The 16,016-nt window shown below is 43.8% G+C and overlaps 1 protein-coding gene across 1 annotated transcript in view; it reads right to left on the bottom strand.

Annotated features, from left to right (window-relative positions):
- Positions 1-16,016, bottom strand: part of SLC13A1 (solute carrier family 13 member 1) — a 328,809-nt gene that overhangs the window by 112,662 nt on the left and 200,131 nt on the right. Inside the window, exon 8 of the mRNA XM_078680827.1 lies at positions 8,546-8,703. Coding sequence (XP_078536953.1) covers positions 8,546-8,703 — 158 coding nt within the window. The remainder of the gene's footprint in view (positions 1-8,545; positions 8,704-16,016) is intronic.

Genomic DNA, 16,016 nt, shown 5'->3' on the forward strand with positions numbered 1-16,016 from the left:
GGGACACCAGGTTAGAGTAGGCACCGAGGCGAGAATTGTCGAGTCCGCTGACACTGGTCCACGACCCTGCCGCGTCGGGAATTGAACCCTGGCCCCGGGCCAACTTCTGCTCCCGGGTCTGCCGCCTCTAACCAGTGAGCCACACCACTCCACATGTCCGCCGCTCCCTTACCTCAGCCGCCGCTCCTCCAGCCTGCCCGCTGCTCGCACCGCCGCTGGCCTGTCTGCTGCTCCTCACGTCACCGCTCCTCCCCCGCGCCATGTCCGCCGCTCCTCGTCGTGCTCCTGGACGCCGCTCCTCCCCGCGCTCCTGACGTGAGCACGCACGTTGCGGCCGGCACTACTTTGGAGGGACTACTTTGTTTTTTTACTGTAAATTTTTTAAATAACGTTTAGTTTTTTTTATTTATATAGCCTATAACCATCTACACACCCTGACGATTCCAACGGTGTATCGGGTGTGTGGATTGGCGCTTTTGTTTCCCGAGTTCACCCGCCTCAAAGGCTGAAAGTTCTTCCTTTATTATAGTAGTATAGATATATATATGTATATATATATATATATATATATTCACCGAAAAAACCATAAGTTTCACACCAGTTATAGTTAGGTGGAAATTTTACTTGCATAAAACCATTGAAATTCCCACGTTATAGTTAGTTGGACTCACTATAACTTGCGCGTGCAATGCACTGCTGATGACGTCACATATTACATCACTCCTGACATGGTCAGTGACATCACTCATGACATCACTGATGACATCTCAAATGACAATGGCAAAGGCACATCGGGGTACCAGTCCCTACAATTTTGCCAAGTTTGGTGGAAATCCATTCAGCCGTTCGGGCTAAAAGTGAGTCCAACCGCCCTATGGAAATTAACATGGGGAAAACACGTTTTGGGACCCCCCTTTTATCTCGGCCCCCGCTTGACAGATCCCCCCGAAACTTTCAGGGAAGGAGCGGAGCGTAGCGAGGCAAAGTTAAGGAAAATTACAGGCAGATCCCTCATTCGGCGCCAAAGTTATTCCCAATAGAATGTTGCGGATTTCCTATGGAAAGCGAGCTCAACTGTGGGTGCTCTGCACAGGGGTCGGATCCTTACCCAATTCGTACCTTTTTTCCACCAAGAATGCGGCACTCAGAGTTTGAGTTTAACAATATGAGTTTATTTCAACTTCTCCAGCTCGGACCAACGCGTTTCAGCCTTACACAGGCTTTGTTCACGGTAAGTGAGCTTTTTTCTATGTCCACTATTTATCCTATGTTGCAATTATGGTGCATTATGGGATTTGTGGTTTATGTTATACAAATACAAATTATTCATCATTTGACATGCGATATATCAGTGATATTGATTAGCAATTCATATCAACATTATTAGTGATGTCGCGCTGCATTTTTACGCGCCAAGGTGTATGAAAAGTGACATTTATGAGACAGTTGCGGTGTAGTACCCAGCGTCTCTTTCGCAAAAGCAGGTTTCATATCATTTGTTATTATTAAGGGTATAGTACCCATTGGTTTCATTCAATCATTTCAATTGTTTATCAAGTCTCTTAATTTAATCTAAATGTACATAAAGTTCTTCATCAAAGTTCATCCCACGGGGCGTTTTTGTTTTAAGTCTGATGATGAATTTTGATTCAGTTTGTCTTAATTTTCGATGTCTGTTACCTCCCTGTTCGTCCATGTTAACCATGAATATTCCATAGTAGGACATTGCTCTCCAATCGCTCTTCTGACACATGGCCATGTGTTTTGCTGTGGCATAAGACATGTCATTGTTTTTTACGGCTCTGATGTGTTCCAAAATTCTTTTTTTCAACGCACAAGTTGTACTTCCAATGTATTTTGATCACATTTGCATTCTATGACATATACCACATGTGTTGATGAGCAAGTGATTCTTCCTTCAATGGTAATGCTTTTGCCATCTGGTTCTTCAAAGCTGTTTTTATTTTGGCCAATTTTGCACACCTTGCAGACATTACATTTTTTGAAACCATTTTGCTGGTCCGTTAACCAATTGGTTTTCTTTTTAGATGTCATCAATTTAAAGTGGCTATGGACAAGTTGGTCCTTCAATGAGGAGGTTTTTTTGTAACTGATCATAGGTCCATTTCCTACCATCTTGCCTATGTCAGGATTCCCTGATATAAGGTGCTAATACTTCTTTATTTTACTCTTTATGATGCCACTCTCTTTGCTGTAGGTTGTTACCAGACGCGGTGGTCCCTGTGGTTCTTCTTTGTTCTTTGTTTCAGTTGCTAGTATCATAGATCTAGTTTTGGATTTCACTTTGTTTTTGCTTTTCTCCAGTATTCTTTCACTGTATCCCCGGGATCTCAGTCTTTCAATTGTTTCATCAATTTTCTTTTCTGCATCTGTTTCCACTGAACAATTCCTTTTCATGCGAATGAATTCGCCATATGGTATGCTCGCCAGTAGTGGTTGAGGATGGAAACTCGTTCCATGTAATATATATATATATAGATAGATATATAGATAGATAGATAGATAGATATAGATAGATAGATATATATATAGATACAGATATATATATATTGATAGATATAGATATATATATATATATATATATATATATATAGATAGATATATGTAGATATATACATATATATATCAGCTCATTTCTGTGTAAATATGTATATATGATATATATGTATATACATATGTATGTGTGTGTGTGTATAAATATATATATATCGCAAATATTCCACTCCATCCACTTCCACCAAAACCTCGGCGGCGAAGAAAGAGAAGCGAACCACTTCTTTGCAGGCAAGATGTTTTTATTTCAACCTTCTCAACAGCATACGACAGATGACGCGTTTCGGGCTCAGGCGCCCTTGATCACATAAAGGCTGTGAACGATTGAAGCCATTTTTAAATAAAATGCCCTTCCCATTCAGGTCACATGCTCAGCAAGTTAATAATAGACATAGCAGACAGACTGCGTGATACCACAGCAATAGTCGATGAAATATTGTTTATGTCACCATTTCATTATATCAACAGGACAAATTATCATGACCTACAATTATAATTCCGACTATATAATTTAATAGAACGGAAGATTGGTTAGTTTTAAAACTAGCGTCATGAAAAACATTTAATTGGAACCACATTCTGATTTCAAAAAAATAGACCAATTTGATAAATGAAAAATTTCTGGATGAATCCATATGTATATATAAAGTGCAATAGTGAAATTGCAACATAACTGCATCAATGCAATTAATTACTCGCTAATTTGTGAATCTGACATAGGAAAGGGAATGTTCATGACAATAACAGAGCATAGCAGCAATATTTTGTTCATTATTATTGAGTGTAATTTTCACTAACAACAAGTGCAAAAATACCATGTGCAGAAAGTGTGTTGTTACGTGCTTCGATAAAATGATTGTAAGAAAAAGAAAAAATATATCTTAACAACCCGACCTCGGCTGAGGCATGACATGCTGAGCAGATGTTCTTGTAATCTATAGCTAAATTCAAAAAGATTACTTATCTCATATAAACAGTGTCTTACACCTCATCAAATTGGCTCAGCCCAAGTGTGAAAAAAAGTGAGATTAGGAATTGGTAGTACTCAAACAACTTATATCGGAAACTAACCAATATTCCCATCTGTGACTCAAAAATGACAATATGTGCATGAAAATAACATTCATAGAGTTGTTTACATCAATCCCAGCGACAAATTCTAGAATATCACCAATTGTACATGTAATTAAGAGAAGTTAACAGAGTATAAACACTGTCTATAGGCACGTATACATGTCTTCAGTGTTGTTCAGCCCATTTGGGCATTTGCTATCGAAGTTCAAGATAAATTTGGTTTCAAGCTTTCTTAGCAAAGCCTCTCTATTCCCCCCTCTACGTAGTTTGGGGACGGAAGATACCACATAATACTTTAAACAGGATAGGTTGTTTGCATGTGCTTGTTTAAAGTGGCGTGCCACGGGATAGTTGGGATCACTATGCAAGATAGCACGTAGATGTTGAAGGATTCTCTCGTGAACCTGCAGCTTTGTACTACCAATGTAGTTAAGCCCACAGGTACAGGAGAGAACGTAAACTGCGTATTCAGTTTTACAATTGAAGTTCCCAACTATTTTATGTGGTATGGGACTGAACGGAGTGTAGTACTCTGTTGTGTTAATTCCAAATTTACATGCACGACATGTGGAGCATTTGTAGAATCCATCTTTGGGTTTCAACCAATTTGGTTTACTTCTTACTTCTGGACTCGCAAGATCTAATACTGCTCCCATGTTTCTCGCCCTACTAAAGGTAATAGTGGGGTTGGATGGCAAGTTCTTTCTAAGAACGGGGTCAGTGAGGACTATTGCCCAGTTCTTATTCAAGATAGATCTAATCTTACGTTCGTTCTCACTATATGCTGTGATTAGTCTCGGACACTGATCAGTTTCAAAAGACCTCGATGTAGCCGGTGAATCATGTGAAGCATCTGGGGCTAATTCTTCCTCCATGGGGGTTGGTAATAAACTTGCCCTTGGTCTTAGTAAAGTTTTGGACATGGCTGCTGTCAGAATCTTATCAGAGTAGCCTCTTGCCTTCATGCGGCGCATGGATTCTGCAGCACAGGAACTGAATTCACTCTCTGTGCTACATATCCTTTTCAAACGCAATAGCTCTCCATAGGGAATGCTTGCGATCAAATGCCTAGGATGCGATATATATATCTCTCAACTTGCATCTAATGTTTTCCAAAGATTGAAAGATCTGTTTTCTTTTAGCTATTCCAGGATAACTGTGGAGTAATCCAAATAGTGAAGGTGCTTTTCATATAGGAGGATGTAGCAGGTAAATGATGGGAAACGGACATCCGTATACCTATGAAGGTAAGAGTATACTTTAAGATTAAACGAAATTACACCTGGAAACTGACAGAGGTACTGAAGATAGGGTTCAGAACACAACCAAGCCCCAATATCCCAATCTGTCTTGCTGATGCCCTGCCTACCAGATGATCACTTTAGCTGTTAACATTTGCAGAGAACAAACAAACAAGGCCTCAACTGAAAGATTTCAGAGGGTCTTTAATTCCAATGGGAGGTCACCAGGAAGTCAGTCCTTACTAAAGGATGTTGTAGATGCAATTGACCATTTTTGTGAAAGTAGACCTCAAAGTTTATGGAAGACTTTTACTGCTACCTACTGAACTCTTGTATTAGTAATGGCCGGACGAGCTCCAGAAACGAAGGCACCACTGCAGGATCAAATCTTTTCGATGGACACCAATCTCGAAAGTAGGACCAATAATGATAGTGCAAAACAAAATTTCAAAGATGAGCAATCTACCCGGATTATGACCGTTAGGTAACAGGTTGAGCTGTGTCTCTGTAAAGCCATTTTTAAAAGGTCCACATTATTAGATATAGATGAAGAAGCTTCTCTGGTGGAACTGACATTGATCTCAGAGAAGAAGAATGGACCAGAAATGTACATTTTTTGAGCAACAGAAATCATTCTCTGTAAATACCTTTTGATGTTTTACAAGACCATGAGCAACAATGGAAAATAATGGAAATGCACCAGAGACACGTCAGACCCGGGAAGTACATGCCATTGACCTCCGAGATTACTGTATTTCTGTGCAGTAGTGTTAGAGATTTTAAATTGTGCTGGGAAGCAAATAAATCCATCCCTTCAGATTAACCACCAGCAGACATGTCAACATTCTATTTAAGAGAAAAAGAAACGTGTTTGTGATGTAAATTCTCCCACTGAAAGTGCTTTTTGTGAAAAACAAATTTCCACAAAACTACTCTAGCAGATTTTTCCCACAATTTAAAAAACAATGCTCACGTTTGCACACCTCTAACCAAGACCCAATCTGAAGTGCTAAATAGGCAAGAGAATTAAAAAAACGTTCCCTCTACCCGTTGAAGTAGGCTTTCATTGTGTGGGTGCTCGTCCTGAACAGCATTGGAAGATAGCAACTAGTTCACTCGTTTGAATGGAACATTGAATTTTGCTGAAAAGCACTAAGTAAAGAGATGCACCAGTGCAGGACCAAAGGCTACCTGGCATGAATTACAGTCGAAACATGGGAATTGACCATAGGCCCACCCTTGGGTAAGTTATATTAAGCTTATTTCTGCTGCATCTGATTTCTCGTAAAGGTGTGGAAACAAGAGCACAAGATCCATAAACCTCGCCCCATGCCGGTCATTGTGTTAGGTGATGGTCAACAAAAGAGCCTGAATGTAGCTTAGCACAACTGAACAATGTACCGTGTGTTTCTATCTCTATAATTATCCATTTCAGAAATTGGAGATTCCTACAGTGAAAGTGCTACTTGACCCCACTTAAGAAAATGGAAGGAAAAACTCAGCCTAAGCAATCCCAAAAAGTGCCTCCCCTTAGACTAGTTTCAGTGAAGAACCACAAGTGACTTCTCTTTGCTGATTACAAACCCACTGGAGTGTAGCAAGTGAACCTCCTTTGTCCCTTTACATTAGGAATTTAAATATCAGTAAATTAATGTGTCCTACAATTTGGGGTGAACCAGTGGTAATCCATTGTACAGACACCCAACTATAAGGAGCCACTACCTTCGCAAAAATCATAGGAACTAATTTCACGTCAAATGGTAGAAGCAGGTAGCAAGACCCCTAACAGCAAACCATAGACATTGATGATCGCTGATAACATTGCGTGTGAAGGTTTGCATAGTGGACCTGTAATATAGGAGTAATTCTCCTTGGAGCACCATGGGAAAATGGATTATTGGAGTTTCATTGAAAGATCTCTGCTTTCAAGACTTTGTAAATTCTGTTTAAAAAGATCACCAAATGAAAGTCTTCAGAAGTCTTACATACCAGGAGAGAAACTGAATAAAATTCAAGAAGCATTTGAATAAAATTTGAGAAGCAGAAATGCCTTGCATCATTTCATGTAATCTGTTACTCTGCACTTACAAAGATAGCAGATTCTTGTGTGACCCCAGAGGGTGGCGCCTGCACAAAACAGATGGGCACAGATCAAAAGCGACCTGGGTGCTCCTAGAATTCCACAGAACTTAATCCATGACACCGACTGCGTCCGATAGCCGCCATAAATTAAAGCCCTACTACCAGCACCAGAAATCTCGCAAACAAGCTAAGCAACCTACTGGCTTACTAATTTTTCCAAAATGCCCCAGTGAACAGGAACACGATGCAGCAAAAAAGAACGTACCCTGCGACCAATACTAGACACTAACCTCAGTTGAGATTATCTCAGCAAGTTGGTAAGGTGAACTCTGCGGGAACTGTCTGAGACTTTTTTGATACTCCCTTAGAATGGGTATTGGCCAGCAGGATGCTTCTCTCCAGCTTGGGAAAATGTCATGTAGTAAGGATGAAGAGAAGGGCAAAAGTACATTATGGACTCTGCACGTTATCTTTAGCATGTTTTTGTCTAAAGTATAGGCTGTGCATAAGGTCCGCATAAGGGGCAACTGCTGTTCGATGTAGGCTCCAATTATTAACAGGTAAGTATGCTAGAAAGATCTAATACCACAACCATCGAGCTTTCAGCACATATTTCAAACTGGATCAAAAATTCAGAAAGAAACCAGCAAAAGCACTGTTACCGCAGTCAATATTGCACACTTTGACAGACAGCCGAATGGTACCAGAGAAGTCTTCCTGATTGCAAGGAGTATAAATAATAATATTGCCCAGTATGCGCCATTGCCGTTTCAACTCACAGTAATTCCAAACATGTTTTCTTAAAGTTGCAGAAAGAGAAAAAAACTAGTAGTCAAATGTCTTGCATATATTTTCCACACCATTACAACGAAGACAGTGATGAAGGATCCAGTGCCTTCCCCTGGAAACTAAAGGCAGTGATCATTTAATCAAGATAATATTTGTTTTCTCATTGAAATCATAAAAGATGGTGCATGAGAAAGAAAATAAGACAGGAACAGAAAGGAAAAGATATCACTAAGTGTTCCGGAAATGTGTGTTTAGTTTTACCTGATATTTTGGTAATGTTCTTTTCTATTTTTTGCATTTAATAAGTGTACTGTTCAGCTTGATCTTGTTTTTGAATCATATTTATTTTACAAAATTAATCGGGGGTGTGCGAAGTTATGAATACTTTTTCTCCCGAAGATTTGTGTCTTTTTTTCAAAACAAACAGTTTGTAAAGATGACATAGGGTATAAAGTTTTGGTATAGAATACTTTGGAGACAATACCACACAAATGTTGTTTTTGCAGTGAAGTACCCCCCACCCCATCAAATAAAATAGCGAAAAATATATTTCCAAACATGTTCCTGTGAAAAAAATGGTCCTATAAAATGTGTTCATGTTCCAAAGCTCTCTGACGATGGGAAAATTTCGAATACCATTAAAAAAAAATAATAGTACGTCATTGACTCATGTTAATACGATATTAAAGGCGTAAATCAAAACATAGATTTATCATGCAGGAACTTAATTGTCACTGTCAGCGAGAGAAACATTAAGATGGTGCTAATATAAAGTTTGAACTTACGTATTGAATTGTTCAGCAAATATGAGGTTGGTGGATGTCCCTGTGATGGTGGTCAGGCCCCCAATGGTCGAAGAGTAGGCGATGCAAAGGCACATGGCTTTACACATCATATGGTCCTTCCGGCTGCGATATATTCTCCCATTCGATGTAGGTGGCATCTGTAAATTAAATAAACCTTTGTAAAAGAGGTGCCAATGAGCATGTGCAGTCTAGGGTGCTTGATTTAAGGTTTTTATGAGGCATAAATTTTGCATCACATTGGCGGCCCCTCCATTAGGATGGAGGAGCGTCGCCCCCCTGCCGCCAGTGCCGCAAAGGGGGAAAATAAAGTGGTAACAAAATTAATTTATTACCATTTAACTTTTCCCTTTGCCCGGCCAGCCGTGTTTGGAGGAGATGCCCCTGCTGCTGAATGGCAGAGGGGGAGTGGTGCTCACTCCACCAGTTTAGAGTGTGCATGTCACTTTGGTAGGCTGTCTTGCGACAGCCAGCCTGACATGCACACTTTAAACCACTTCACCCAACTGTCTTAGATAGTTGGATGGTAAGGCAGTCTGCTGCAGCCAATTCTGGAGCTGCTCTCATGCTGTTTAACATTATCAGAAGCATGAAAGCAGTGTCTGGATTAGCGAGGAGACTTCAACTGCTGCAGAGACCACCAGAGTCGAGGGACTGAAGCATAAGGAGGACTGGAGGAGGCTATTCAGCGGAGTGGGTAAGTACAGTTTTATTTTACTTTTTTTTTAAATGTCTTTCCCACTGACAAGCAAACTGCCTTTAGCCTCAACGCCAGAGCTCTCAGATGTGGTTTGCTAATAACACAGTTTATAATGAGCCATGACTGACAACATTAGCGTTGACCTCATGGTTATTGGTTGGTTGCCCCAACCAACTACTTATTATACCAGCCGATATATGTTCCATTGAAGTGACAAGAAGCCGTGAAATAGTTTGTCCATTTAAAAGAAAATTAACAAAAAATATTTGTAAATAACCCTGTGCTAATACATGTATAATATGCTTGGCGAACAGCACCTTTGGCAGTCAATTAGTTTATATGGCTTTGCTACAGCTGGAGAAGTGGAGAAGTGTGGCTCAATGGTTAGAGCGGCAGACCCTGATACAGAGGTCTAGCCCGGGACCAGGGTTCAATTCCCCGCCGCGATGGGTCTTGGGCTCAAAATTCCACGGACCTGATAATTCTCACCTCGGTGCCTATTCCAATCATGGAGTGCAACTCTGGGCAATAGCTTGCTTAATCTCCACAACGGCCCCCACACCGCTAAGGATGCCTGGCCTCCACCTTGGGGGTGCCCAGGAGTGGACACCTCACAGGGAAAGCCAGGATGGGTTCCACAGCGGTATTCGTACAAGCACCTTGAGACCCTTGCGGGTGAGTAGTGTGCTATACAAGTATCAATTTTTTAGAGCTCTGCAGAGATCGCATTCTTTCTGGCAACTAAGAATTTCACGTTACATTAGTAAATAACTCCGATTTCACACAGCTCCATGTTTGTCACCCATGGAGAACATCAATGCATGTGGAAGGTTTCAGCTTTGTTCAAATGTGACAGAAAAATAAGCACCCAGTAAAGCTTTAGACATTTCCCCAAATGACCTTTCCTGGTCAAACTCTTGGAAACATCAGCTTTGCCCAGCTGTCTGCATTCCTTGAGGAACAGAAACTACTCTCCAAACATCAAATCAGGATTCCACCCAGGCAGCGGCATAAGGAAGGTGACCATGGATGACCTTCAGACCTCTACTGACTTGAACATTTCCAATACACAACTCCACCTTGCTACATCACTCAACTAGTCAGTCCATCGCATGATTAGTTTACATATGAAAATACCAAATACAAATTTGTTCTTCCGCATACTCTCCCATGCTGAACATGAAAAAAAACTGGCTTTCATGGCCTCACAAGTTTATCAATGGTAAGACATTTACATGTTATCAATTCATAACATCAAGTTATGGTTCACTTTAGCACCAGACTATTTCACAGTGAACTCTAAAAGAAGGTCCTTTAAACATAAGATGATACATATAAGGAGCAAACAAAACAACATTTGCAAAAATGCCAAGTGACCATTGTACTTTCCTAAGGGGTAAAATGCAACTTATGAAACAACACGTTTAAAAAGGCCTTAAATTTCATGCCAGTTTGAAATGAATGAAACTCAATTAGAATCAAATACAATGCATTAAATCAAACATTTCATAAGAAGAGAAAATAGTAATGCTTCACCAATGTACTATTACATGAAATTGATTAACGTTAACTATGGCCTACTGCCACAATTTTCTACATCCATACATGTAAATTATTCTTGAAAATCATTTTACTAAAATTGTTTCTTGTTTTCTATGATCATTATGGTCTCTCCTATCATATTTGTAAATTTCAGCTTCCTAACTAATTACATCGCATAATTCCACCACAGTCTTTTCATGATGCACTACAATGTAAGGCAATAGAAATGCTAAGCTACCCCATTAGAATCATTAGTATCATCAGTCAATGAATAATAACACATACTTTTCATCAGTAATCTTGTTATGGAAACCTATTAAAAATCATTATAATCAGTTAGCAATTCATTTCTCTTTTTCGAACACTTTCAAAACTTCATTTTACGGTGCTGTTACTTCGCTTGTCTCAACTGCTGTGTCACTTTATTTAACACATGCAATGTGCACATTCAGAGTTCTATGTCTAAAATCACTAAATGTGTAGTGCAATGTGTTTTGAAATACTTAGCATCATCACTTGCAAATCATTATTCAACATGCACTCTGGTGTGATGAACCTGCATTATCAAAGTTTTAGCAGGACATTTATGTATATGTTTTGCATGCATGGAAGCATGTTTCAGGAATAATCACGTGAACTTTTTGGACTCAAACATACAGCTTTCATGCTATGTGTTTACAAATACATTACATTATACCTTTCACATGCTTCACACAGAGGTCGAAAGAGTGTATATGGGGGAGAACAATAACACGTGGCTACGGCATAAAGAAGCATACTCTTTAATGTTGTTTTTGCTTGAATTTTCCTGCTCAAATGGCACTACACTACATAGATAGTCATTTTAAAGTTGTATCTGCCATCAGTGTATACTGCAATTCAAACATGGCAGCCCAGGGCAATTTGGAAGTATGGATCACAAATACGTCCTGCAGCTGGAAGGCAAAGTATTCTGCTAGAAAACTCCCTTGGGAGGAGAGTATTCCAAATGGCCATCTGCTCTAAAAAAATATTGTCAGTTAAAAATATAATTTGGAATCAAAGTTTGATCTTGACTGATGCCATGGCTGCACAGTGGAGTAATCACTGACTCAAGAAAAGGTATAAAATGCTGAATGTGGAAAATAATTATTTTAAAAGGAACTGTCATGAAATTGCCCCTATACCTCTGGAGAGTACGTGGTAGCAACCATACAGTTTCGTTGAGTTTATAATGTGGTCAGATGAAAAAAAATTATTAAAAAAACTAAAACTAGTTAACAGTACTCATGTTATGGCTAATGTTTGATGTACTTTTTCAGGTGAAAAAAAAATCTGAACTAAAACGTTTCCTTTATGACCTCCTTTAGTATGAACTGTGTCTGATATCTGGGACATCAATCATGTTCTATTTTCTATTTTTTCAAGGTTAGTATCTTCTTCAGTGGTAATGGTATATTTTATTTAGTTAAAACACTGTGTAAAACACACCAGAGCAATGCTCTAGTGTTTACAGGCAGTCACCCCTTAATTGCATTTTTTAAGCAAAATGTAATAAACTTCTGAGCAAAATTTTGTTTGTTGGTATCTCACGTGACTTCTTTTTAATGAAGTAAACTACTTACATAAATAAGTTCCAGCAGAAAATTGTTTCAATCAGAAAATGTATCTCTGTGATGCATTTTATGTGCTCACCAGTCTAGTCTCCACTTTTCCCAGAATGTGCAGTGGCATGCAGTAGAAGGCAGTCAACAACATTCTCGCCACCACAGCAAAACTTCCTCTGTAGTGCAGAAATGCAGCCTGGTGGGAAAGATGCAAAGTGCGCATGACTGCATGGCCCGGCCCAAGAGGGCCGGCCAAGTAGTCATGCTCACTTAGGGAGTGCAAGCCACATCTCCCCTTGCGCCACCACCCTACACCGCCCAAGAGTCACTAACTTCAATAGGAAAAATACATACATACATTATTATCATTGTATTTTTTCTTTTGAGCAGATGGATGACACTTCTCCGTCTTAGAGGAGGAGCAGCCACTGCTAATGCACTTGTTGCTTCTTTTCATAGTGGCACAAGAATCTACTTTTAAAGTGATCTATTCAAATATATTCAGTCTTTTTCCTCATTTATTCCATAGGAGTTAACAACTCATCCTGTGCTAATCTAAAAGATAGACACTCACATACAGTAGGCCAGTTCTTTGCCTATTTGGAGTGTTTGCGGACAAATATGTATCGGAGCTGCAACCTTTAGTCTGGTACTTCTGCTATCGTTCTTGCACCAACATTTTTTAAGGAACATGCTCCTGCATAGGCTTCTATGTGATTGAAGTGAATTTCAGTCATGCAGAACAACTTCCATGTTATGGGGTTTCTGTAAGTAAGTGAAATACTGCATTTAACACACACACACAATGACAATTTCAGATGTGTAACACGGCCGGCACAAGGGGGTTCACAATCCTTAAGGGGCAACTCTACTTAACCTGAGGCCTATGGTCCGCTCACCCCATTCTGCAGGGCATCCCCATCTTTTTACATTGTTCCACTGTGCTCCTGAATAGCTCCCTAAAATTGATACAGATGCAGGAGTACCACTATACTGTAAGTTGAAGCCCTATTGAAATACACACATTGGAATTAGATTATTTCAATATGTAAAACACATAATTCTTTAAAAACATAAACCATACGGAATTTATGGAAGCCACGAATTGCAATATGGTGCCTGAAAACAGGCGCGAAATGCTCCAAGGTAAAACAAAAATCAGGTGCATGCTATCTTTCCAAATGTTGGGCAATATCACAAGACCCAAACCACCTTCGTTGTTCCTGCCCAGGGGGAAAACCCACACCCGGCAGACAATAACCTGCATGCTAAGACTGATCAACAATGCACTGAATATCCTGTTACTGCTGTTGATGACGACCACAGGGCTCAACACTCTCTAGAAACACAGCCCTAAAAAACAAAACAAAGCCAGAAGAGAGTACTCTGCATGCCAAGGCCCTGATTAGGAGTCAGGCAGAGCAGATTTACTGTATTGTGTTCTGCTCTTTCTGATTGTGAGTGGGCCAGTGTTCCCGCAGCCAGATTGGGGATTTGGGGGGGTGGCCGACCAGCGGGAGGCTCGCCCCCCCGGGGAAGTTTGGGGCACCGGGGGAGGGGGGGGGGAAGCTTGACACTAGGGTCTTGCCGTAGCGGCGTCTTTGGGCTGGTTGGCCGGTTTTTGGGCTTCATTTGGGCTGGGGGACTACAAAACCGGCCATTTTGTGTCACCGCGCACTGTTTGTGGTGCGGTGACACAGCAGCCAGGTCATAGCAATTTTGTGGTGTGGGGTTTGAGGCCTAGCGGGCTGTGTGGCGGCGGTGCGCGGTTTTCCCGAGCCGTTGGTCAAGCGTGGGCCTGACGTGTAGGGTGAGCAGGCTGTGTGCTGAGCGGTGCACTGTGTCAGCGGTAGGGGGCGTTGCTGTTTCGCGATGACGGAGACGGACCCGCGTGTGCTGGAGGCGCTGCGGCTTTTGGAGGAGGCGGGCCGCATGGACTTGATGCGGCCCGACTTCAAGGTGAGGCCGCCGCGGCGCGCTGCCATCGGCGCTGCGGCAGCTGTGGCGGCGTGCGACCCGCCGAGATCACGGGCGGTGCAGCGGGGCGGGAGGGGGGGCGGGGGTGCGAAGGGGGGCGGCCGGGCAGCGGAAAAGGCTCCGAGCAAGGCGAAGGGAGGGGCTCGGAAGGCCCGGCAGGTGGGGCGGAAGAGGCCCTTAGTGTTTGTAGCAGGGGGAGAGGGGGGGTGGGGGGGCCGCGAAGAGGTAGTGGCAGTGGTTGAGGCAGGGCCGGGTGGCCTGGGGGGTGTGGGGGAGGGGGGTGGGGCCCGGATAGTTTTGCCTGGGGGGGTGGGAGCACTGGAGGGGGGGGGCGGGGGGATGAGAGTGCGGCGGGGCCCGCGGGGGGGGAGGGTCCCAGTGGCAGCGGGGAGCAGGGGGGGCTGGGGGAGGAAGGGCTGGGGGGGGCGGTTTCGCCGCTGCTCATTGAGGAGACGGATTTGGAGGATGAAGGGGTGCGGGGTGGGGGGGGGGAAGACACGGAGCTGGACTGGAGTGGGTCCTCGGCGGAGGAAGGGGGGGCAGGGGCGAGGGGGCGGACATCGCCGGGGCATCGGGGCCGGGGGGGGGAGACGGGCCGGGTGGGGGGGCAGGGTGGGTCGGAGGCGCTGGAAGGCGTGCGCGGAGGCGGCGGCTTGACTGGCGAGCGGGGTGGGTTGGGGTGGGCAGGTGGGAGAGGCGGGGGCGAGGCGGGGGTTAGGAGCAGGGCTGGAGGTCCGGGCGGGCTTGTGGCGAGTTTTGGGAGGTGGGCAGGGGGCAGTGGCGCGGCCTGGGGGGAGGCAGGGGGAGTGGGGCGAGGAGGGGGGGCGGGCCGAGTTGGGGTTTCGGGGGGTGGGGCGGTCCAGGGGGATGGGCGGGGAAGGGGGTTGGGAGCTAGGAGGAGGGGGGGTCCCGTCGCGGCGTGGAGGTCATTCGGCGGGGTGGGGGAGGGGTGCGGCGATGGGGTGGGGGTTTGGCGGAGGGGGCAGCGCGTGGGGGGGCGAGGGTGGTTGTTTTTACCCTGGCATGCTGGACTCCACCTTTTTTCCTTGGCAGGAGCTGTTGGTAAGGCGCTCGGGGGAGCAGCATGCGGCTCCCACCCACCGAGTGGATGGGCCGGCTCTGTTTGGTGCGGACGGCCGAGCTCCAGCGAGGGACCTGGCTCAAGGACTTGGTGAATGGAGGCGAGACGCGTCTCCACAGGCCCCTCCCCGATGGGTCTCTACGGCCGCTGGGGGTGGGGGAGTAAGGATGGACACGACTATCTCTGAGTTGCCTGCGAGTGTGGTGCATAGGAGGGGGAGTGTGGACTTGATGGATTTGATGCGGGTGTGTCGTGAGAGAGCGGGTCTGAGTCGGCTGGAACCTCAGGTGGGGGGCCGGGGTGGTGTGGAGCCGGCGGATGGTGAGTCTGAGGAAGAGGGGGAGATTCGGGAGGATGGGGGGCTGGTAACGGTGTTGGAAGTGTATTTCAGGTGCCAGCAAGGCAGGAAGCACCCAGAGTGACGGCCCCCTCGGCTCAACTGGTTAGGCAGCGCGATCCAGCAAGGACGCCGACCTTGATGCCAGGTAAGACAGGTGACGGCGCGGGGAGCGCTAAGAGGCGTTGTGTGCAGGTGTCAGTGGGGTCTGGGGGCGATGGGGAGGATGG

The sequence above is a fragment of the Lissotriton helveticus genome, chromosome 1_1, assembly GCF_964261635.1.
Source record: "Lissotriton helveticus chromosome 1_1, aLisHel1.1, whole genome shotgun sequence".
Taxonomy (NCBI): Eukaryota; Metazoa; Chordata; class Amphibia; order Caudata; family Salamandridae; genus Lissotriton; species Lissotriton helveticus.